A 24,398-nucleotide genomic window follows, 5' to 3' on the forward strand; every position below is an offset into this window, starting at 1 on the left:
TGTGTGTGGGACCCGTACCCCAGTGAGAGTCAGTGTGTGTGGAACTGTACCCCAGTGAGAGTCAGTGTGTGTGGGACCCGTATCCCAGTGAGAGTCAGAGTGTGTGGGACCCGTACCCCACTGAGAGTCAGTGTGTGTGGGACCCGTACCCCAGTGAGAGTCAGTGTGTGTGGGACCCGTATCCCAGTGAGAGTCAGAGTGTGTGGGACCCGTACCCCACTGAGAGTCAGTGTGTGTGGGACCCGTACCCCAGTGAGAGTCAGTGTGTGTGGGACCCGTACCCCAGTGAGAGTCAGTGTGTGTGGAACTGTACCCCAGTGAGAGTCAGTGTGTGTGGAACCCGTACCCCAGTGAGAGTCAGTGTGTGTGGGACCCGTACCCCAGTGAGAGTCAGTGTGTGTGGGACCTGTACCCCAGTGAGAGTCAGAGTGTGTGGGACCCGTACCCCAGTGAGAGTCAGTGTGTGTGGGACCCGTACCCCAGTGAGAGTCAGTGTGTGTGGGACCGTACCCCAGTGAGAGTCAGTGTGTGTGGGACCCGTACCCCAGTGAGAGTCAGTGTGTGTGGGACCCGTACCCCAGTGAGAGTCAGTGCGTGTGGGACCCGTACCCCAGTGAGAGTCAGTGTGTGTGGGACCCGTACCCCAGGGAGAGTCAGTGTGTGTGGGACCCGTACCCCAGTGAGAGTCCGTGTGTGTGGGACCCGTACCCCAGTGAGAGTCAGTGTGTGTGGGACCCGTACCCCAGTGAGAGTCAGTGTGTGTGGGACCCCTACCCCAGTGAGAGTCAGTGTGTGTGGGACCCGTACCCCAGTGAGAGTCCGTGTGTGTGGGACCCGTACCCCAGTGAGAGTCAGTGTGTGTGGGACCCGTACCCCAGTGAGAGTCAGTGTGTGTGGGACCCGTACCCCAGTGAGAGTCAGTGTGTGTGGGACCCCATACCCCAGTGAGAGTCAGTGTGTGTGGAACCCGTACCCCAGTGAGAGACAGCGTGTGTGGGACCCGTACCCCAGTGAGAGTCAGTGTGTGTGGGACCCGTACCCCAGTGAGAGTCAGTGTGTGTGGGACCCGTACCCCAGTGAGAGTCAGTGCGTGTGGGACCCGTACCCCAGTGAGAGTCAGTGTGTGTGGGACCCGTACCCCAGTGAGAGTCAGTGTGTGTGGGACCGTACCCCAGTGAGAGTCAGTGTGTGTGGGACCCGTACCCCAGTGAGAGTCAGAGTGTGTGGGACCCGTACCCCAGTGAGAGTCAGTGTGTGTGGGACCCGTACCCCAGTGAGAGTCAGTGTGTGTGGGACCGTACCCCTGTGAGAGTCAGTGTGTGTGGGACCCGTACCCCAGTGAGAGTCAGAGTGTGTGGGACCCGTACCCCAGTGAGAGTCAGTGTGTGTGGGACCCGTACCCCAGTGAGAGTCAGTGTGTGTGGGACCGTACCCCAGTGAGAGTCAGTGTGTGTGGGACCCGTACCCCAGTGAGAGTCAGTGTGTGTGGGACCCAATACCCCAGTGAGAGTCAGTGTGTGTGGGACCCGTACCCCAGTGAGAGTCAGTGTGTGTGGGACCCGTACCCCAGTGAGAGTCAGTGCGTGTGGGACCCGTACCCCAGTGAGAGTCAGTGTGTGTGGGACCCGTACCCCAGGGAGAGTCAGTGTGTGTGGGACCCGTACCCCAGTGAGAGTCCGTGTGTGTGGGACCCGTACCCCAGTGAGAGTCAGTGTGTGTGGGACCCGTACCCCAGTGAGAGTCAGTGTGTGTGGGACCCCTACCCCAGTGAGAGTCAGTGTGTGTGGGACCCGTACCCCAGTGAGAGTCCGTGTGTGTGGGACCCGTACCCCAGTGAGAGTCAGTGTGTGTGGGACCCGTACCCCAGTGAGAGTCAGTGTGTGTGGGACCCGTACCCCAGTGAGAGTCAGTGTGTGTGGGACCCCATACCCCAGTGAGAGTCAGTGTGTGTGGAACCCGTACCCCAGTGAGAGACAGCGTGTGTGGGACCCGTACCCCAGTGAGAGTCAGTGTGTGTGGAACCCCATACCCCAGTGAGAGTCAGTGCGTGTGGGACCCGTACCCCAGTGAGAGTCAGTGTGTGTGGGACCCGTACCCCAGTGAGAGTCAGTGTGTGTGGGACCCGTACCCCAGTGAGAGTCAGTGTGTGTGGGACCCGTACCCCAGTGAGAGTCAGTGTGTGTGGGACCCGTACCCCAGTGAGAGTCAGTGCGTGTGGGACCCGTACCCCAGTGAGAGTCAGTGTGTGTGGGACCCGTACCCCAGTGAGAGTCAGTGTGTGTGGAACCCCATACCCCAGTGAGAGTCAGTGTGTGTGGGACCCGTACCCCAGTGAGAGTCAGTGTGTGTGGGACCCGTACCCCAGTGAGAGTCAGTGTGTGTGGGACCCGTACTCCAGTGAGAGTCAGTGTGTGTGGGACCCGTACCCCAGTGAGAGTCAGTGTGTGTGGAACCCCATACCCCAGTGAGAGTCAGTGTGTGTGGGACCCGTACCAAAGTGAGAGTCCGTGTGTGTGGGACCCGTACCCCAGTGAGAGTCAGTGCGTGTGGGACCCGTACCCCAGTGAGAGTCAGTGTGTGTGGGACCCGTACCCCAGTGAGAGTCAGTGTGTGTGGGACCCGTACCCCAGTGAGAGTCAGTGTGTGTGGGACCCGTACCCCAGTGAGAGTCAGTGTGTGTGGGACCCGTACCCCAGTGAGAGTCAGTGTGTGTGGGACACGTACCCCAGTGTGAGTCGGTGTGTGGGACCCGTAACCCAGTGAGAGTCAGTGTGTGTGGGACCCGTACCCCAGTGAGAGTCAGTGTGTGTGGAACCCCATACCCCAGTGAGAGTCAGTGTGTGTGGGACCCGTACCCCAGTGAGAGTCAGTGTGTGTGTGACCCGTACCCCAGTGAGAGTCAGTGTGTGTGGGACCCGTACCCCAGTGAGAGTCGGTGTGTGTGGGACCCGTACCCCAGTGAGAGTCGGTGTGTGTGGGACCCGTACCCCAGTGAGAGTCAGTGTGTGTGGAACCCGTACCCCAGTGAGAGTCAGTGTGTGTGGTACCCATACTCCAGTGAGAGTCAGTGTGTGTGGGACCCGTACCCCAGTGAGAGTCAGTGTGTGTGGGACCCGTACCCCAGTGAGAGTCAGTGTGTGTGGGACTCGTACCCCAGTGAGAGTCAGTGTGTGGGACCCGTACCCCAGTGAGAGTCAGTGTGTGTGGGACCCGTACCCCAGTGAGAGTCAGTGTGTGTGTGGGACCCGTACCCCAGTGAGAGTCAGTGTATGTGGGACCCGTACCCCAGTGAGAGTCAGTGTGTGTGGGACCTGTACCCCAGTGAGAGTCAGTGTGTGTGGGACTCGTACCCCAGTGAGAGTCAGTGTGTGTGGAACCCGTACCCCAGTGAGAGTCAGTGTGTGTGGGCCCCGTACCCCAGTGAGAGTCAGTGTGTGTGTGGGACCCGTACCCCAGTGAGAGTCAGTGTGTGTGGATCCCGTACCCCAGTGAGAGTCAGTGTGTGTGGGACCCGTACCCCAGTGAGAGTCAGTGTGTGTGGGACCCGTATCCCAGTGAGAGTCAGTGTGTGTGGGACCCGTACCCCAGTGAGATTCAGTGTGTGTGGGACCCGTACCCCAGTGAGAGTCGGTGTGTGTGGGACCCGTACCCCAGTGAGAGTCGGTGTGTGTGGGACCCGTACCCCAGTGAGAGTCAGTGTGTGTGGAGATCTGCAGCTCTACTGGAGTTAGATGCCTGGCTGGGATCTGGTAGACAAACACTCCGAGTTCACCCACCTCTTTCCCCAGGAGTTTCCAATAGGGTGGAACTTGGACTGCGATGATATTTGGTCCATAGATCAGTTTTCTGAGAGAAATGATTGAGAACAGGGTCAGCAACAACCTGAGAGGCAGTGGGCGGGAGGAATTTGTATCTTATTTTCCCCCCAACCTGTTTTGAGATTCCTGGTAAACCAATCCGTCGAGGTATTTCTTGTGGAGATCCGAGCAGGAGACGTTCTGTTCCAGACCCCTGTAAGGAAGAAAATCCCAGAATGAGTGGGAAGCAGAGAGTGGGGGTGGGGAGCACACAGAAAACTGGGAACACAATGTACGGGGGACATGGCTAATGGATTAAGGAGCGGAGGGCAGCTTGGAGTGGAGGGGCAGGGGGGAGAATGCGAGTTTCTAACCCCCTCCTGACACTTTGAGAATATGAGCACTGTGAACAATAATCTGGAATATTCCTGAAAAAAAGAGACGCACTATCAAAGTTTTTCATCTTGCACCCATCAGGACCGACGCAAATTCCAACGGCAGCAGCAATGTAAACCACATGAGAAGAGCTGATTGGCCGGCTCTGATTGGTCGAGGTGTGGACATGGAGATCGCAGCAGGCAACCATCGCCCAACTCCTGTTTCATTCAAAAAAAAAAAAAAAATTTGCACTCAGGATTGTTCAGCAAGTACTGTCCAATCACAGAATCCTGTCTAACCTGCCCACATCTGTTATATTTATTTGCTGCCGCAAAGAGAAACGGGAGGGAGGTGCCAAAACTCTGGATTCTTGTAAAAACATGATGAGAGGTTTATTAAGGGTGTTGCTAAGACAATCAAAGATAGTGACCTGCTCAAAGTACACACAAACGCTCTGATGTCATTGCAGATCTCGTGATGCAGAACCAGCAATAATGTATTCCCAGATACATATCACTCCTCCCTCTTTGCTTCATTAGTGCAATGACAACAATTACCATTTGTACAACAGCTCCCGGATATATTATTTCTGTACATGTATACAATTCAAGAAGACAGTGTTTTCCTTTTTGGTAGAATTCAGTGTTCTTGAACTCGCCTACGTCTGACCTCGGGAGCGCCCTCATTCCTTTCTGTAGATGGTGCTTCCCGAGTCGTTATTTCAGTGTCCGTCACTGTCGACATTGAAAAGTCCTCGGACATAGAATCTGGACTCGGCACCGTCTCCAGTCTCCGTTCCAAAGTGTGGGGGCGGGATTCTCCGACCCTCCACCCTTCACGGCGCGGGGGCGGAGAACTACCCAAAATAGGCCCCCACGCCGGCACGCGATTCTCCGGCGACCAGAGAATCCCGCCATTCGCCCGCGCGCGATCGATGCGGCGCCGGTCGGGGGCCGTTGGCACAGGCCCCCCGCCCCCCCGCGGCGATTCTCCGCGCTCGATGGGCAGAGTGCCCGCCGGCGATTCTCCGCGCTCGATGGGCAGAGTGCCCGCCGGCGATTCTCCGCGCTCGACGGGCAGAGTGCCCGCCAGCGATTCTCAGCGCTCGACGGGCAGAGTGCCCGCCGGCGATTCTCCGCGCTCGACGGGCAGAGTGCCCCCCCGGCGATTCTCCGCGCTCGACGGGCAGAGTGCCCGCCGGCGATTCTCCGCGCTCGACGGGCAGAGTGCCCCCCCGGCGATTCTCCGCGCTCGACGGGCAGAGTGCCCGCCGGGGATTCTCCGCGCTCGACGGGCAGAGTGCCCGCCGGCGATTCTGCGCGCTCGACGGGCAGAGTGTCCGCCGGCGATTCTCCGCGCTCGACGGGCAGAGTGCCCGCCGGCGATTCTGCGCGCTCGATGGGCAGAGTGCCCGCCGGCGATTCTCCGCGCTCGACGGGCAGAGTGCCCGCCGGCGATTCTGCGCGCTCGATGGGCAGAGTGCCCGCCGGCGATTCTCCGCGCTCGACGGGCAGAGTGCCCGCCGGCGATTCTCCGCGCTCGATGGGCAGAGTGCCCGCCGGCGATTCTCCGCGCTCGATGGGCAGAGTGCCCGCCGGCGATTCTGCGCGCTCGATGGGCAGAGTGCCCGCCGGCGATTCTCCGCACTCGACGGGCAGAGTGCCCGCCGGCGATTCTCCGCGCTCGACGGGCAGAGTGCCCGCCGGCGATTCTCCGCACTCGACGGGCAGAGTGCCCGCCGGCGATTCTCCGCGCTCGATGGGCAGAGTGCCCGCCGGCGATTCTCCGCGCTCGACGGGCAGAGTGCCCCCCCGGCGATTCTCCGCGCTCGACGGGCAGAGTGCCCGCCGGCGATTCTCCCCGCTCGAAGGGCAGAGTGCCCGCCGGCGATTCTCCGCGCTCGACGGGCAGAGTGCCCCCCCGGCGATTCTCCGCGCTCGACGGGCAGAGTGCCCGCCGGCGATTCTCCGCGCTCGACGGGCAGAGTGCCCGCCGGCGATTCTCCGCGCTCGACGGGCAGAGTGCCCGGCGGCGATTCTGCGCGCTCGATGGGCAGAGTGCCCGCCGGGGATTCTGCGCGCTCGATGGGCAGAGTGCCCGCCGGCGATTCTCCGCGCTCGATGGGCAGAGTGCCCGCTGGCGATTCTCCGCGCTCGACGGGCAGAGTGCCCGCCGGCGATTCTCCGCGCTCGATGGGCAGAGTGCCCGCCGGCGATTCTCCGCGCTCGATGGGCAGAGTGCCCGCCGGCGATTCTCCGCGCTCGACGGGCAGAGTGCCCGCCGGCGATTCTCCGCGCTCGACGGGCAGAGTGCCCGCCGGCGATTCTCCGCGCTCGATGGGCAGAGTGCCCGCCGGCGATTCTCCGCGCTCGATGGGCAGAGTGCCCGCCGGCGATTCTCCGCACTCGACGGGCAGAGTGCCCGCCGGCGATTCTCCGCGCTCGATGGGCAGAGTGCCCGCCGGCGATTCTCCACGCTCGACGGGCAGAGTGCCCCCCCGGCGATTCTCCGCGCTCGACGGGCAGAGTGCCCGCCGGCGATTCTCCGCGCTCGATGGGCAGAGTGCCCGCCGGCGATTCTCCGCGCTCGACGGGCAGAGTGCCCCCCCGGCGATTCTCCGCGCTCGACGGGCAGAGTGCCCGCCGGCGATTCTCCGCGCTCGACGGGCAGAGTGCCCGCCGGCGATTCTCCGCGCTCGACGGGCAGAGTGCCCGGCGGCGATTCTGCGCGCTCGATGGGCAGAGTGCCCGCCGGGGATTCTGCGCGCTCGATGGGCAGAGTGCCCGCCGGCGATTCTCCGCGCTCGATGGGCAGAGTGCCCGCTGGCGATTCTCCGCGCTCGACGGGCAGAGTGCCCGCCGGCGATTCTCCGCGCTCGACGGGCAGAGTGCCCGCCGGCGATTCTCCGCGCTCGATGGGCAGAGTGCCCGCCGGCGATTCTCCGCGCTCGATGGGCAGAGTGCCCGCCGGCGATTCTCCGCGCTCGACGGGCAGAGTGCCCCCCGGCGATTCTCCGCGCTCGATGGGCAGAGTGCCTGCCGGCGATTCTCTGCGCTCGATGGGCAGAGTGCCCGCCGGCGATTCTCCGCGCTCGATGGGCAGAGTGCCCGCCGGGGATTCTGCGCGCTCGATGGGCAGAGTGCCCGCCGGCGATTCTCCGCGCTCGACGGGCAGAGTGCCCGCCGGCGATTCTCCGCGCTCGACGGGCAGAGTGCCCGCCGGCGATTCTCCGCGCTCGATGGGCAGAGTGCCCGCCGGGGATTCTGCGCGCTCGATGGGCAGAGTGCCCGCCGGCGATTCTCCGCGCTCGATGGGCAGAGTGCCCGCCGGCAATTCTGCGCGCTCGACGGGCAGAGTGCCCGCCGGGGATTCTCCGCGCTCGATGGGCAGTGTGCCCGCCGGCGATTCTCCGCGCTCGATGGGCAGAGTGCCCGCCGGCGATTCTCCGCGCTCGACGGGCAGAGTGCCCGCCGGCGATTCTGCGCGCTCGATGGGCAGAGTGCCCGCCGGCGATTCGATTCTCCGCGCTCGACGGGCAGAGTGCCCGCCGGCGATTCTCCGCGCTCGACGGGCAGAGTGCCCGCCGGCGATTCTCCGCGCTCGACGGGCAGAGTGCCCGCCGGCGATTCTCCGCGCTCGACGGGCAGAGTGCCCGCCGGCGATTCTCCGCGCTCGACGGGCAGAGTGCCCGCCGGCGATTCTCCGCGCTCGACGGGCAGAGTGCCCGCCGGCGATTCTCCGCGCTCGATGGGCAGAGTGCCCGCCGGCGATTCTCCGCGCTCGATGGGCAGAGTGCCCGCCGGCGATTCTCCGCGCTCGACGGGCAGAGTGCCCGCCGGCGATTCTCCTCGCTCGACGGGCTGAGTGCCCGCCGGCGATTCTCCGCGCTCGATGGGCAGAGTGCCCGCCGGCGATTCTGCGCGCTCGATGGGCAGAGTGCCCGCCGGCGATTCTCCGCGCTCGACGGGCAGAGTGCCCGCCGGCGATTCTCCGCGCTCGACGGGCAGAGTGCCCGCCGGCGATTCTCCGCGCTCGACGGGCAGAGTGCCCGCCGGGGATTCTGCGCGCTCGATGGGCAGAGTGCCCGCCGGCGATTCTCCGCGCTCGATGGGCAGAGTGCCCGCCGGCGATTCTGCGCGCTCGATGGGCAGAGTGCCCGCCGGCGATTCTCCGCGCTCGATGGGCAGAGTGCCCGCCGGCGATTCTCCGCGCTCGACGGGCAGAGTGCCCGCCGGCGATTCTCCGCGCTCGATGGGCAGAGTGCCCGCCGGCGATTCTCCGCGCTCGACGGGCAGAGCGCCCCCCCGGCGATTCTCCGCGCTCGATGGGCAGAGTGCCCGCCGGTGATTCTCCGCGCTCGATGGGCAGAGTGCCCGCCGGCGATTCTCCGCGCTCGATGGGCAGAGTGCCCGCCGGCGATTCTCCGCGCTCGATGGGCAGAGTGCCCGCTGGCGATTCTCCGCGCTCGACGGGCAGAGTGCCCGCCGGCGATTCTGCGCGCTCGACGGGCAGAGTGCCCGCCGGCGATTCTCCGCGCTCGACGGGCAGAGTGCCCGCCGGCGATTCTCCGCGCTCGATGGGCAGAGTGCCTGCCGGCGATTCTCCGCGCTCGACGGGCAGAGTGCCCGCCGGCGATTCTCCGCGCTCGATGGGCAGAGTGCCCGCCGGCGATTCTCCGCGCTCGATGGGCAGAGTGCCCGCCGGCGATTCTCCGCGCTCGACGGGCAGAGTGCCCGCCGGCGATTCTCCGCGCTCGATGGGCAGAGTGCCCGCCGGCGATTCTGCGCGCTCGACGGGCAGAGTGCCCGCCGGCGATTCTCCGCGCTCGATGGGCAGAGTGCCCGCCGGCGATTCTCCGCGCTCGATGGGCAGAGTGCCCACCGGCGATTCTCCGCGCTCGATGGGCAGAGTGCCCGCCGGCGATTCTCCGCGCTCGATGGGGAGAGTGCCCGCCGGCGATTCTCCGCGCTCGACGGGCAGAGTGCCCGCCGGCGATTCTCCGCGCTCGACGGGCAGAGTGCCCGCCGGGGATTCTCCGCGCTCGACGGGCAGAGTGCCCGCCGGCGATTCTCCGCGCTCGATGGGCAGAGTGCCCGCCGGCGATTCTGCGCGCTCGACGGGCAGAGTGCCCGCCGGCGATTCTCCGCGCTCGACGGGCAGAGTGCCCGCCGGCGATTCTCCGCGCTCGACGGGCAGAGTGCCCGCCGGCGATTCTCCGCGCTCGACGGGCAGAGTGCCCGCCGGCGATTCTCCGCGCTCGATGGGCAGAGTGCCCGCCGGCGATTCTCCGCGCTCGACGGGCAGAGTGCTCGCCGGCGATTCTCCGCGCTCGACGGGCAGAGTGCCCGCCGGCGATTCTCCGCGCTCGATGGGCAGAGTGCCCGCCGGCGATTCTCCGCGCTCGATGGGCAGAGTGCCCGCCGGCGATTCTCCGCGCTCGACGGGCAGAGTGCCCGCCGGCGATTCTCCGCGCTCGATGGGCAGAGTGCCCGCCGGCGATTCTCCGCGCTCGATGGGCAGAGTGCCCGCCGGCGATTCTGTGCGCTCGATGGGCAGAGTGCCCGCCGGCGATTCTCCGCGCTCGATGGGCAGAGTGACCGCCGGCGATTCTCCGCGCTCGATGGGCAGAGTGCCCGCCGGCGATTCTCCGCGCTCGATGGGCAGAGTGCCCGCCGGCGATTCTCCGCGCTCGACGGGCAGAGTGCCCGCCGGCGATTCTCCGCGCTCGATGGGCAGAGTGCCCGCCGGCGATTCTCCGCGCTCGATGGGCAGAGTGCCCACCGGCGATTCTCCGCGCTCGACGGGCAGAGTGCCCGCCGGCGATTCTCCGCGCTCGACGGGCAGAGTGCCCGCCGGCGATTCTCCGCGCTCGATGGGCAGAGTGCCCGCCGGCGATTCTCCGCGCTCGACGGGCAGAGTGCCCGCCGGCGATTCTCCGCGCTCGACGGGCAGAGTGCCCGCCAGCGATTCTCCGCGCTCGACGGGCAGAGTGCCCGCCGGCGATTCTCCGCACTCGACGGGCAGAGTGCCCGCCGGCGATTCTCCGCGCTCGATGGGCAGAGTGCCCACCGGCGATTCTCCGCGCTCGATGGGCAGAGTGCCCGCCGGCGATTCTCCGCGCTCGACGGGGAGAGTGCCCGCCGGCGATTCTCCGCGCTCGACGGGCAGAGTGCCCGCCGGCGATTCTCCGCGCTCGACGGGCAGAGTGCCCGCCGGGGATTCTCCGCGCTCGACGGGCAGAGTGCCCGCCGGCGATTCTCCGCGCTCGACGGGCAGAGTGCCCGCCGGCGATTCTGCGCGCTCGACGGGCAGAGTGCCCGCCGGCGATTCTCCGCGCTCGACGGGCAGAGTGCCCGCCGGCGATTCTCCGCGCTCGACGGGCAGAGTGCCCGCCGGCGATTCTCCACGCTCGACGGGCAGAGTGCCCGCCGGCGATTCTCCGCGCTCGACGGGCAGAGTGCCCGCCGGCGATTCTCCGCGCTCGACGGGCAGAGTGCTCGCCGGCGATTCTCCGCGCTCGACGGGCAGAGTGCCCGCCGGCGATTCTCCGCGCTCGACGGGCAGAGTGCCCGCCGGCGATTCTCCGCGCTCGATGGGCAGAGTGCCCGCCGGCGATTCTACGCGCTCGACGGGCAGAGTGCCCGCCGGCGATTCTCCGCGCTCGATGGGCAGAGTGCCCGCCGGCGATTCTCCGCGCTCGATGGGCAGAGTGCCCGCCGGCGATTCTGTGCGCTCGATGGGCAGAGTGCCCGCCGGCGATTCTCCGCGCTCGATGGGCAGAGTGCCCGCCGGCGATTCTCCGCGCTCGATGGGCAGAGTGACCGCCGGCGATTCTCCGCGCTCGATGGGCAGAGTGCCCGCCGGCGATTCTCCGCGCTCGATGGGCAGAGTGCCCGCCGGCGATTCTCCGCGCTCGATGGGCAGAGTGCCCGCCGGCGATTCTCCGCGCTCGATGGGCAGAGTGCCCGCTGGCGATTCTCCGCGCTCGATGGGCAGAGTGCCCGCCGGCGATTCTCCGCGCTCGACGGGCAGAGTGCCCGCCGGCGATTCTCCGCGCTCGACGGGCAGAGTGCCCGCCGGCGATTCTCCGCGCTCGATGGGCAGAGTGCCCGCCGGCGATTCTCCGCGCTCGATGGGCAGAGTGCCCGCCGGCGATTCTCCGCGCTCGACGGGCAGAGTGCCCGCCGGCGATTCTCCGCGCTCGACGGGCAGAGTGCCCGCCGGCGATTCTCCGCGCTCGACGGGCAGAGTGCCCGCCAGCGATTCTCCGCGCTCGACGGGCAGAGTGCCCGCCGGCGATTCTCCGCACTCGACGGGCAGAGTGCCCGCCGGCGATTCTCCGCGCTCGATGGGCAGAGTGCCCCCCCGGCGATTCTCCGCGCTCGATGGGCCAAGTGCCCGCCGGCGATTCTCCGCGCTCGATGGGCAGAGTGCCCGCCGGCGATTCTCCGCGCTCGACGGGCAGAGTGCCCGCCGGCGATTCTCCGCGCTAGATGGGCAGAGTGCCCGCCGGCGATTCTGCGCGCTCGATGGGCAGAGTGCCCGCCGGCGATTCTCCGCACTCGATGGGCAGAGTGCCCACCGGGGATTCTGCGCGCTCGATGGGCAGAGTGCCTGCCGGCGATTCTCCGCGCCCGACGGGCAGAGTGCCCGCCGGCGATTCTCCGCGCTCGATGGGCAGAGTGCCCGCCGGCGATTCTCCGCACTCGACGGGCAGAGTGCCCGCCGGCGATTCTCCGCGCTCGATGGGCAGAGTGCCCGCCGGGGATTCTGCGCGCTCGATGGGCAGAGTGCCCGCCGGCGATTCTCCGCACTCGACGGGCAGAGTGCCCGCCGGCAATTCTGCGCGCTCGATGGGCAGAGTGCCCGCCGGCGATTCTCCGCGCTCGACGGGCAGAGTGCCCGCCGGCGATTCTCCGCGCTCGACGGGCAGAGTGCCCGCCGGCGATTCTCCACGCTCGACGGGCAGAGTGCCCGCCGGGGATTCTGCGCGCTCGATGGGCAGAGTGCCCGCCGGCGATTCTCCGCGCTCGACGGGCAGAGTGCCCGCCGGCGATTCTCCGCGCTCGATGGGCAGAGTGCCCGCCGGCGATTCTCCGCGCTCGACGGGCAGAGTGCCTGCCGGCGATTCTCCGCGCTCGACGGGCAGAGTGCCTGCCGGCGATTCTCCACGCTCGATGGGCAGAGTGCCCGCCGGCGATTCTGCGCGCTCGACGGGCAGAGTGCCCGCCGGCGATTCTCCGCGCTCGATGGACAGAGTGCCCGCCGGCGATTCTGCGCGCTCGATGGGCAGAGTGCCCGCCGGCGATTCTCCGCGCTCGATGGGCAGAGTGCCCGCCGGCGATTCTCCGCGCTCGATGGGCAGAGTGCCCGCCGGCGATTCTCCGCGCTCGATGGGCAGAGTGCCCGCCGGCGATTCTCCGCGCTCGACGGGCAGAGTGCCCGCCGGCGATTCTCCGCGCTCGATGGGCAGAGTGCCCGCCGGCGATTCTCCGCGCTCGACGGGCAGAGTGCCTGCCGGCGATTCTCCACGCTCGATGGGCAGAGTGCCCGCCGGCGATTCTGCGCGCTCGACGGGCAGAGTGCCCGCCGGCGATTCTCCGCGCTCGATGGGCAGAGTGCCCGCCGGCGATTCTCCGCGCTCGATGGGCAGAGTGCCTGCCGGCGATTCTCCGCGCTCGACGGGCAGAGTGCCCGCCGGCGATTCTGCGCGCTCGACGGGCAGAGTGCCCGCCGGCGATTCTCCGCGCTCGATGGGCAGAGTGCCCGCCGGCGATTCTCCGCGCTCGACGGGCAGAGTGCCCGCCGGCGATTCTCCGCGCTCGACGGGCAGAGTGCCCGCCGGCGATTCTCCGCGCTCGACGGGCAGAGTGCCTGCCGGCGATTCTCCGCGCTCGACGGGCAGAGTGCCCGCCGGCGATTCTCCGCGCTCGATGGGCAGAGTGCCCGCCGGCGATTCTCCGCGCTCGATGGGCAGAGTGCCCGCCGGCGATTCTCCGCGCTCGACGGGCAGAGTGCCCGCCGGCGATTCTCCGCGCTCGATGGGCAGAGTGCCCGCCGGCGATTCTGCGCGCTCGATGGGCAGAGTGCCCGCCGGCGATTCTCCGCGCTCGACGGGCAGAGTGCCCGCCGGCGATTCTCCGCGCTCGATGGGCAGAGTGCCCGCCGGCGATTCTCCGCGCTCGATGGGCAGAGTGCCCGCCGGCGATTCTCCGCGCTCGACGGGCAGAGTGCCTGCCGGCGATTCTCCGCGCTCGACGGGCAGAGCGCCCCCCCGGCGATTCTCCGCGCTCGATGGGCAGAGTGCCCGCCGGCGATTCTCCACGCTCGATGGGCAGAGTGCCCGCCGGCGATTCTCCGCGCTCGATGGGCAGAGTGCCCGCCGGCGATTCTGCGCGCTCGATGGGCAGAGTGCCCGCCGGCGATTCTCCGCGCTCGACGGGCAGAGTGCCCGCCGGCGATTCTGCGCGCTCGATGGGCAGAGTGCCCGCCGGCGATTCTCCGCGCTCGATGGGCAGAGTGCCCGCCGGCGATTCTCCGCGCTCGATGGGCAGAGTGCCCGCCGGCGATTCTCCGCGCTCGATGGGCAGAGTGCCCGCCGGCGATTCTCCGCGCTCGACGGGCAGAGTGCCCGCCGGCGATTCTCCGCGCTCGATGGGCAGAGTGCCCGCCGGGGATTCTCCGCGCTCGATGGACAGAGTGCCCGCCGGCGATTCTCCGCGCTCGACGGGCAGAGTGCCCGCCGGCGATTCTGCGCGCTCGATGGGCAGAGTGCCCGCCGGCGATTCTGCGCGCTCGACGGGCAGAGTGCCCGCCGGCGATTCTCCGCGCTCGATGGACAGAGTGCCCGCCGGCGATTCTGCGCGCTCGATGGGCAGAGTGCCCGCCGGCGATTCTCCGCGCTCGATGGGCAGAGTGCCCGCCGGCGATTCTCCGCGCTCGATGGGCAGAGTGCCCGCCGGCGATTCTCCGCGCTCGATGGGCAGAGTGCCCGCCGGCGATTCTCCGCGCTCGACGGGCAGAGTGCCCGCCGGCGATTCTCCGCGCTCGATGGGCAGAGTGCCCGCCGGCGATTCTCCGCGCTCGACGGGCAGAGTGCCTGCCGGCGATTCTCCACGCTCGATGGGCAGAGTGCCCGCCGGCGATTCTGCGCGCTCGACGGGCAGAGTGCCCGCCGGCGATTCTCCGCGCTCGATGGGCAGAGTGCCCGCCGGCGATTCTCCGCGCTCGATGGGCAGAGTGCCTGCCGGCGATTCTCCGCGCTCGACGGGCAGAGTGCCCGCCGGCGATTCTGCGCGCTCGACGGGCAGAGTGCCCGCCGGCGATTCTCCGCGCTCGATGGGCAGAGTGCCCGCCGGCGATTCTCCGCGCTCGACGGGCAGAGTGCCCGCCGGCGATTCTCCGCGCTCGACGGGCAGAGTGCCCGCCGGCGATTCTCCGCGCTCGACGGGCAGAGTGCCCGCCGGCGATTCTCCGCGCTCGACGGGCAGAGTGCCCGCCGGCGATTCTCCGCGCTCGACGGGCAGAGTGCCCGCCGGTGATTCTCCGCGCTCGACGGGCAGAGTGCCCGCCGGCGATTCTCCACGCTCGACGGGCAGAGCGCCCCCCCGGCGATTCTCCGCGCTCGACGGGCAGAGTGCCCGCCGGCGATTCTCCGCGCTCGACGGGCAGAGTGCCCGCCGGCGATTCTCCGCGCTCGATGGGCAGAGTGCCCGCCGGCGATTCTCCGCGCTCGATGGGCAGAGTTCCCGCCGGCGATTCTCCGCGCTCGATGGGCAGAGTGACCGCCGGCGATTCTGCGCGCTCGATGGGCAGAGTGCCCGCCGGCGATTCTCCGCGCTCGACGGGCAGAGTGCCCGCCGGCGATTCTCCGCGCTCGACGGGCAGAGTGCCCGCCGGCGATTCTCCGCGCTCGACGGGCAGAGCGCCCCCCCGGCGATTCTCCGCGCTCGACGGGCAGAGTGCCCGCCGGCGATTCTCCGCGCTCGATGGGCAGAGTGCCCGCCGGGGATTCTGCGCGCTCGATGGGCAGAGTGCCCGCCGGCGATTCTCCGCGCCCGACGGGCAGAGTGCCCGCCGGCGATTCTCCGCGCTCGACGGGCAGAGTGCCCGCCGGCGATTCTCCGCGCTCGATGGGCAGAGTGCCCGCCGGCGATTCTCCGCGCTCGATGGGCAGAGTGCCCGCCGGCGATTCTCCGCGCTCGATGGGCAGAGTGCCCGCCGGCGATTCTCCGCGCTCGATGGGCAGAGTGCCCGCCGGCGATTCTCCGCGCTCGATGGGCAGAGTGCCCGCCGGCGATTCTGCGCGCTCGATGGGCAGAGTGCCCGCCGGCGATTCTCCGCGCTCGACGGGCAGAGTGCCCGCCGGCGATTCTCCGCGCTCGATGGGCAGAGTGCCCGCCGGCGATTCTCCGCGCTCGATGGGCAGAGTGCCCGCCGGCGATTCTCCGCGCTCGATGGGCAGAGTGCCCGCCGGCGATTCTCCGCGCTCGATGGGCAGAGTGCCCGCCGGCGATTCTCCGCGCTCGATGGGCAGAGTGCCCGCCGGCGATTCTCCGCGCTCGATGGGCAGAGTGCCCGCCGGCGATTCTCCGCGCTCGACGGGCAGAGTGCCCGCCGGCGATTCTCCGCGCTCGACGGGCAGAGTGCCCGCCGGCGATTCTCCGCGCTTGACGGGCAGAGTGCCCGCCGGAGATTCTCCGCGCTCGACGGGCAGAGTGCCCGCCGGCGATTCTCCGCGCTCGATGGGCAGAGTGCCCGCCGGCGATTCTCCGCGCTCGATGGGCAGAGTGCCCGCCGGCGATTCTCCGCGCTCGATGGGCAGAGTGACCGCCGGCGATTCTCCGCGCTCGATGGGCAGAGTGCCCGCCGGCGATTCTCCGCGCTCGATGGGCAGAGTGCCCGCCGGCGATTCTCCGCGCTCGACGGGCAGAGTGCCCGCCGGCGATTCTGCGCGCTCGATGGGCAGAGTGCCCGCCGGCGATTCTCCGCGCTCGACGGGCAGAGTGCCCGCCGGCGATTCTCCGCGCTCGATGGGCAGAGTGCCCGCCGGCGATTCTCCGCGCTCGATGGGCAGAGTGCCCGCCGGCGATTCTCCGCGCTCGACGGGCAGAGTGCCCGCCGGCGATTCTGCGCGCTCGACGGGCAGAGTGCCCGCCGGCGATTCTCCGCGCTCGACGGGCAGAGTGCCCGCCGGCGATTCTCCGCGCTCGACGGGCAGAGTGCCTGCCGGCGATTCTCCGCGCTCGACGGGCAGAGTGCCCGCCGGCGATTCTCCGCGCTCGATGGGCAGAGTGCCCGCCGGCGATTCTCCGCGCTCGATGGGCAGAGTGCCCGCCGGCGATTCTCCGCGCTCGACGGGCAGAGTGCCCGCCGGCGATTCTCCGCGCTCGATGGGCAGAGTGCCCGCCGGCGATTCTGCGCGCTCGATGGGCAGAGTGCCCGCCGGCGATTCTCCGCGCTCGACGGGCAGAGTGCCCGCCGGCGATTCTCCGCGCTCGATGGGCAGAGTGCCCGCCGGCGATTCTCCGCGCTCGATGGGCAGAGTGCCCGCCGGCGATTCTCCGCGCTCGACGGGCAGAGTGCCTGCCGGCGATTCTCCGCGCTCGACGGGCAGAGCGCCCCCCCGGCGATTCTCCGCGCTCGATGGGCAGAGTGCCCGCCGGCGATTCTCCACGCTCGATGGGCAGAGTGCCCGCCGGCGATTCTCCGCGCTCGATGGGCAGAGTGCCCGCCGGCGATTCTGCGCGCTCGATGGGCAGAGTGCCCGCCGGCGATTCTCCGCGCTCGACGGGCAGAGTGCCCGCCGGCGATTCTGCGCGCTCGATGGGCAGAGTGCCCGCCGGCGATTCTCCGCGCTCGACGGGCAGAGTGCCCGCCGGCGATTCTCCGCGCTCGATGGGCAGAGTGCCCGCCGGCGATTCTGCGCGCTCGATGGGCAGAGTGCCCGCCGGCGATTCTCCGCGCTCGACGGGCAGAGTGCCCGCCGGCGATTCTCCGCGCTCGATGGGCAGAGTGCCCGCCGGCGATTCTCCGCGCTCGATGGGCAGAGTGCCCGCCGGCGATTCTCCGCGCTCGATGGGCAGAGTGCCCGCCGGCGATTCTCCGCGCTCGATGGGCAGAGTGCCCGCCGGCGATTCTCCGCGCTCGATGGGCAGAGTGCCCGCCGGCGATTCTCCGCGCTCGATGGGCAGAGTGCCCGCCGGCGATTCTCCGCGCTCGACGGGCAGAGTGCCCGCCGGCGATTCTCCGCGCTCGACGGGCAGAGTGCCCGCCGGCGATTCTCCGCGCTTGACGGGCAGAGTGCCCGCCGGAGATTCTCCGCGCTCGACGGGCAGAGTGCCCGCCGGCGATTCTCCGCGCTCGATGGGCAGAGTGCCCGCCGGCGATTCTCCGCGCTCGATGGGCAGAGTGCCCGCCGGCGATTCTCCGCGCTCGATGGGCAGAGTGACCGCCGGCGATTCTCCGCGCTCGATGGGCAGAGTGCCCGCCGGCGATTCTCCGCGCTCGATGGGCAGAGTGCCCGCCGGCGATTCTCCGCGCTCGACGGGCAGAGTGCCCGCCGGCGATTCTGCGCGCTCGATGGGCAGAGTGCCCGCCGGCGATTCTCCGCGCTCGACGGGCAGAGTGCCCGCCGGCGATTCTCCGCGCTCGATGGGCAGAGTGCCCGCCGGCGATTCTCCGCGCTCGATGGGCAGAGTGCCCGCCGGCGATTCTCCGCGCTCGACGGGCAGAGTGCCCGCCGGCGATTCTGCGCGCTCGACGGGCAGAGTGCCCGCCGGCGATTCTCCGCGCTCGACGGGCAGAGTGCCCGCCGGCGATTCTCCGCGCTCGACGGGCAGAGTGCCTGCCGGCGATTCTCCGCGCTCGACGGGCAGAGTGCCCGCCGGCGATTCTCCGCGCTCGATGGGCAGAGTGCCCGCCGGCGATTCTCCGCGCTCGATGGGCAGAGTGCCCGCCGGCGATTCTCCGCGCTCGACGGGCAGAGTGCCCGCCGGCGATTCTGCGCGCTCGATGGGCAGAGTGCCCGCCGGCGATTCTCCGCGCTCGACGGGCAGAGTGCCCGCCGGCGATTCTCCGCGCTCGATGGGCAGAGTGCCCGCCGGCGATTCTCCGCGCTCGATGGGCAGAGTGCCCGCCGGCGATTCTCCGCGCTCGACGGGCAGAGTGCCTGCCGGCGATTCTCCGCGCTCGACGGGCAGAGCGCCCCCCCGGCGATTCTCCGCGCTCGATGGGCAGAGTGCCCGCCGGCGATTCTCCACGCTCGATGGGCAGAGTGCCCGCCGGCGATTCTCCGCGCTCGATGGGCAGAGTGCCCGCCGGCGATTCTGCGCGCTCGATGGGCAGAGTGCCCGCCGGCGATTCTCCGCGCTCGACGGGCAGAGTGCCCGCCGGCGATTCTGCGCGCTCGATGGGCAGAGTGCCCGCCGGCGATTCTCCGCGCTCGATGGGCAGAGTGCCCGCCGGCGATTCTCCGCGCTCGATGGGCAGAGTGCCCGCCGGCGATTCTCCGCGCTCGATGGGCAGAGTGCCCGCCGGCGATTCTCCGCGCTCGACGGGCAGAGTGCCCGCCGGCGATTCTCCGCGCTCGATGGGCAGAGTGCCCGCCGGGGATTCTCCGCGCTCGATGGACAGAGTGCCCGCCGGCGATTCTCCGCGCTCGACGGGCAGAGTGCCCGCCGGCGATTCTGCGCGCTCGATGGGCAGAGTGCCCGCCGGCGATTCTGCGCGCTCGACGGGCAGAGTGCCCGCCGGCGATTCTCCGCGCTCGATGGACAGAGTGCCCGCCGGCGATTCTGCGCGCTCGATGGGCAGAGTGCCCGCCGGCGATTCTCCGCGCTCGATGGGCAGAGTGCCCGCCGGCGATTCTCCGCGCTCGATGGGCAGAGTGCCCGCCGGCGATTCTCCGCGCTCGATGGGCAGAGTGCCCGCCGGCGATTCTCCGCGCTCGACGGGCAGAGTGCCCGCCGGCGATTCTCCGCGCTCGATGGGCAGAGTGCCCGCCGGCGATTCTCCGCGCTCGACGGGCAGAGTGCCTGCCGGCGATTCTCCACGCTCGATGGGCAGAGTGCCCGCCGGCGATTCTGCGCGCTCGACGGGCAGAGTGCCCGCCGGCGATTCTCCGCGCTCGATGGGCAGAGTGCCCGCCGGCGATTCTCCGCGCTCGATGGGCAGAGTGCCTGCCGGCGATTCTCCGCGCTCGACGGGCAGAGTGCCCGCCGGCGATTCTGCGCGCTCGACGGGCAGAGTGCCCGCCGGCGATTCTCCGCGCTCGATGGGCAGAGTGCCCGCCGGCGATTCTCCGCGCTCGACGGGCAGAGTGCCCGCCGGCGATTCTCCGCGCTCGACGGGCAGAGTGCCCGCCGGCGATTCTCCGCGCTCGACGGGCAGAGTGCCCGCCGGCGATTCTCCGCGCTCGACGGGCAGAGTGCCCGCCGGCGATTCTCCGCGCTCGACGGGCAGAGTGCCCGCCGGCGATTCTCCGCGCTCGATGGGCAGAGTGCCCGCCGGCGATTCTGCACGCTCGATGGGCAGAGTGCCCCCCCGGCGATTCTCCGCGCTCGACGGGCAGAGTGCCCGCCGGCGATTCTCCGCGCTCGATGGGCAGAGTGCCCGCCGGCGATTATCCGCGCTCGACGGGCAGAGTGCCCGCCGGCGATTCTCCGCGCTCGACGGGCAGAGTGCCCGCCGGCGATTCTCCGCGCTCGACGGGCAGAGTGCCCGCCGGTGATTCTCCGCGCTCGACGGGCAGAGTGCCCGCCGGCGATTCTCCACGCTCGACGGGCAGAGCGCCCCCCCGGCGATTCTCCGCGCTCGACGGGCAGAGTGCCCGCCGGCGATTCTCCGCGCTCGACGGGCAGAGTGCCCGCCGGCGATTCTCCGCGCTCGATGGGCAGAGTGCCCGCCGGCGATTCTCCGCGCTCGATGGGCAGAGTTCCCGCCGGCGATTCTCCGCGCTCGATGGGCAGAGTGCCCGCCGGCGATTCTGCGCGCTCGATGGGCAGAGTGCCCGCCGGCGATTCTCCGCGCTCGACGGGCAGAGTGCCCGCCGGCGATTCTCCGCGCTCGACGGGCAGAGTGCCCGCCGGCGATTCTCCGCGCTCGACGGGCAGAGCGCCCCCCCGGCGATTCTCCGCGCTCGACGGGCAGAGTGCCCGCCGGCGATTCTCCGCGCTCGATGGGCAGAGTGCCCGCCGGGGATTCTGCGCGCTCGATGGGCAGAGTGCCCGCCGGCGATTCTCCGCGCCCGACGGGCAGAGTGCCCGCCGGCGATTCTCCGCGCTCGATGGGCAGAGTGCCCGCCGGCGATTCTCCGCGCTCGATGGGCAGAGTGCCCGCCGGCGATTCTCCGCGCTCGATGGGCAGAGTGCCCGCCGGCGATTCTCCGCGCTCGATGGGCAGAGTGCCCGCCGGCGATTCTCCGCGCTCGATGGGCAGAGTGCCCGCCGGCGATTCTCCGCGCTCGATGGGCAGAGTGCCCGCCGGCGATTCTGCGCGCTCGATGGGCAGAGTGCCCGCCGGCGATTCTCCGCGCTCGACGGGCAGAGTGCCCGCCGGCGATTCTCCGCGCTCGATGGGCAGAGTGCCCGCCGGCGATTCTCCGCGCTCGATGGGCAGAGTGCCCGCCGGCGATTCTCCGCGCTCGATGGGCAGAGTGCCCGCCGGCGATTCTCCGCGCTCGATGGGCAGAGTGCCCGCCGGCGATTCTCCGCGCTCGATGGGCAGAGTGCCCGCCGGCGATTCTCCGCGCTCGATGGGCAGAGTGCCCGCCGGCGATTCTCCGCGCTCGACGGGCAGAGTGCCCGCCGGCGATTCTCCGCGCTCGACGGGCAGAGTGCCCGCCGGCGATTCTCCGCGCTCGATGGACAGAGTGCCCGCCGGCGATTCTCCGCGCTCGACGGGCAGAGTGCCCGCCGGCGATTCTGCGCGCTCGATGGGCAGAGTGCCCGCCGGCGATTCTGCGCGCTCGACGGGCAGAGTGCCCGCCGGCGATTCTCCGCGCTCGATGGACAGAGTGCCCGCCGGCGATTCTGCGCACTCGATGGGCAGAGTGCCCGCCGGCGATTCTCCGCGCTCGATGGGCAGAGTGCCCGCCGGCGATTCTCCGCGCTCGATGGGCAGAGTGCCCGCCGGCGATTCTCCGCGCTCGATGGGCAGAGTGCCCGCCGGCGATTCTCCGCGCTCGACGGGCAGAGTGCCCGCCGGCGATTCTCCGCGCTCGATGGGCAGAGTGCCCGCCGGCGATTCTCCGCGCTCGACGGGCAGAGTGCCTGCCGGCGATTCTCCACGCTCGATGGGCAGAGTGCCGCCGGCGATTCTGCGCGCTCGACGGGCAGAGTGCCCGCCGGCGATTCTCCGCGCTCGATGGGCAGAGTGCCCGCCGGCGATTCTCCGCGCTCGATGGGCAGAGTGCCTGCCGGCGATTCTCCGCGCTCGACGGGCAGAGTGCCCGCCGGCGATTCTGCGCGCTCGACGGGCAGAGTGCCCGCCGGCGATTCTCCGCGCTCGATGGGCAGAGTGCCCGCCGGCGATTCTCCGCGCTCGACGGGCAGAGTGCCCGCCGGCGATTCTCCGCGCTCGACGGGCAGAGTGCCCGCCGGCGATTCTCCGCGCTCGACGGGCAGAGTGCCCGCCGGCGATTCTCCGCGCTCGACGGGCAGAGTGCCCGCCGGCGATTCTCCGCGCTCGACGGGCAGAGTGCCCGCCGGCGATTCTCCGCGCTCGATGGGCAGAGTGCCCGCCGGCGATTCTGCACGCTCGATGGGCAGAGTGCCCCCCCGGCGATTCTCCGCGCTCGACGGGCAGAGTGCCCGCCGGCGATTCTCCGCGCTCGATGGGCAGAGTGCCCGCCGGCGATTCTCCGCGCTCGACGGGCAGAGTGCCCGCCGGCGATTCTCCGCGCTCGACGGGCAGAGTGCCCGCCGGCGATTCTCCGCGCTCGACGGGCAGAGTGCCCGCCGGTGATTCTCCGCGCTCGACGGGCAGAGTGCCCGCCGGCGATTCTCCACGCTCGACGGGCAGAGCGCCCCCCCGGCGATTCTCCGCGCTCGACGGGCAGAGTGCCCGCCGGCGATTCTCCGCGCTCGACGGGCAGAGTGCCCGCCGGCGATTCTCCGCGCTCGATGGGCAGAGTGCCCGCCGGCGATTCTCCGCGCTCGATGGGCAGAGTTCCCGCCGGCGATTCTCCGCGCTCGATGGGCAGAGTGCCCGCCGGCGATTCTGCGCGCTCGATGGGCAGAGTGCCCGCCGGCGATTCTCCGCGCTCGACGGGCAGAGTGCCCGCCGGCGATTCTCCGCGCTCGACGGGCAGAGTGCCCGCCGGCGATTCTCCGCGCTCGACGGGCAGAGCGCCCCCCCGGCGATTCTCCGCGCTCGACGGGCAGAGTGCCCGCCGGCGATTCTCCGCGCTCGATGGGCAGAGTGCCCGCCGGGGATTCTGCGCGCTCGATGGGCAGAGTGCCCGCCGGCGATTCTCCGCGCCCGACGGGCAGAGTGCCCGCCGGCGATTCTCCGCGCTCGATGGGCAGAGTGCCCGCCGGCGATTCTCCGCGCTCGATGGGCAGAGTGCCCGCCGGCGATTCTCCGCGCTCGATGGGCAGAGTGCCCGCCGGCGATTCTCCGCGCTCGATGGGCAGAGTGCCCGCCGGCGATTCTCCGCGCTCGATGGGCAGAGTGCCCGCCGGCGATTCTCCGCGCTCGATGGGCAGAGTGCCCGCCGGCGATTCTGCGCGCTCGATGGGCAGAGTGCCCGCCGGCGATTCTCCGCGCTCGACGGGCAGAGTGCCCGCCGGCGATTCTCCGCGCTCGATGGGCAGAGTGCCCGCCGGCGATTCTCCGCGCTCGATGGGCAGAGTGCCCGCCGGCGATTCTCCGCGCTCGATGGGCAGAGTGCCCGCCGGCGATTCTCCGCGCTCGATGGGCAGAGTGCCCGCCGGCGATTCTCCGCGCTCGATGGGCAGAGTGCCCGCCGGCGATTCTCCGCGCTCGATGGGCAGAGTGCCCGCCGGCGATTCTCCGCGCTCGACGGGCAGAGTGCCCGCCGGCGATTCTCCGCGCTCGACGGGCAGAGTGCCCGCCGGCGATTCTCCGCGCTTGACGGGCAGAGTGCCCGCCGGAGATTCTCCGCGCTTGACGGGCAGAGTGCCCGCCGGAGATTCTCCGCGCTCGACGGGCAGAGTGCCCGCCGGCGATTCTCCGCGCTCGATGGGCAGAGTGCCCGCCGGCGATTCTCCGCGCTCGATGGGCAGAGTGCCCGCCGGCGATTCTCCGCGCTCGATGGGCAGAGTGACCGCCGGCGATTCTCCGCGCTCGATGGGCAGAGTGCCCGCCGGCGATTCTCCGCGCTCGATGGGCAGAGTGCCCGCCGGCGATTCTCCGCGCTCGACGGGCAGAGTGCCCGCCGGCGATTCTGCGCGCTCGATGGGCAGAGTGCCCGCCGGCGATTCTCCGCGCTCGACGGGCAGAGTGCCCCCCCGGCGATTCTCCGCGCTCGACGGGCAGAGTGCCCGCCGGCGATTCTCCGCGCTCGATGGGCAGAGTGCCCGCCGGCGATTCTCCGCGCTCGACGGGCAGAGTGCCCGCCGGCGATTCTCCGCGCTCGACGGGCAGAGTGCCCGCCGGCGATTCTCCGCGCTCGACGGGCAGAGTGCCCGCCGGTGATTCTCCGCGCTCGACGGGCAGAGTGCCCGCCGGCGATTCTCCACGCTCGACGGGCAGAGCGCCCCCCCGGCGATTCTCCGCGCTCGACGGGCAGAGTGCCCGCCGGCGATTCTCCGCGCTCGACGGGCAGAGTGCCCGCCGGCGATTCTCCGCGCTCGATGGGCAGAGTGCCCGCCGGCGATTCTCCGCGCTCGATGGGCAGAGTTCCCGCCGGCGATTCTCCGCGCTCGATGGGCAGAGTGCCCGCCGGCGATTCTGCGCGCTCGATGGGCAGAGTGCCCGCCGGCGATTCTCCGCGCTCGACGGGCAGAGTGCCCGCCGGCGATTCTCCGCGCTCGACGGGCAGAGTGCCCGCCGGCGATTCTCCGCGCTCGACGGGCAGAGCGCCCCCCCGGCGATTCTCCGCGCTCGACGGGCAGAGTGCCCGCCGGCGATTCTCCGCGCTCGATGGGCAGAGTGCCCGCCGGGGATTCTGCGCGCTCGATGGGCAGAGTGCCCGCCGGCGATTCTCCGCGCCCGACGGGCAGAGTGCCCGCCGGCGATTCTCCGCGCTCGATGGGCAGA

General features: G+C 69.8%; 1 protein-coding gene across 1 annotated transcript in view; it reads right to left on the bottom strand.

Annotated features, from left to right (window-relative positions):
• The window catches only part of LOC140404557 (polyamine-transporting ATPase 13A3-like), a 121,079-nt gene that overhangs the window by 72,115 nt on the left and 24,566 nt on the right, over positions 1-24,398 (bottom strand). Inside the window, exons 6-7 of the mRNA XM_072493161.1 lie at positions 3,931-4,011; positions 3,777-3,846 (exon numbers count right to left, since the gene is read on the bottom strand). Of these exons, the coding sequence (XP_072349262.1) occupies positions 3,777-3,846; positions 3,931-4,011 (151 nt within the window). The remainder of the gene's footprint in view (positions 1-3,776; positions 3,847-3,930; positions 4,012-24,398) is intronic.

The sequence above is a fragment of the Scyliorhinus torazame genome, chromosome 31 (assembly GCF_047496885.1).
Source record: "Scyliorhinus torazame isolate Kashiwa2021f chromosome 31, sScyTor2.1, whole genome shotgun sequence".
Taxonomy (NCBI): Eukaryota; Metazoa; Chordata; class Chondrichthyes; order Carcharhiniformes; family Scyliorhinidae; genus Scyliorhinus; species Scyliorhinus torazame.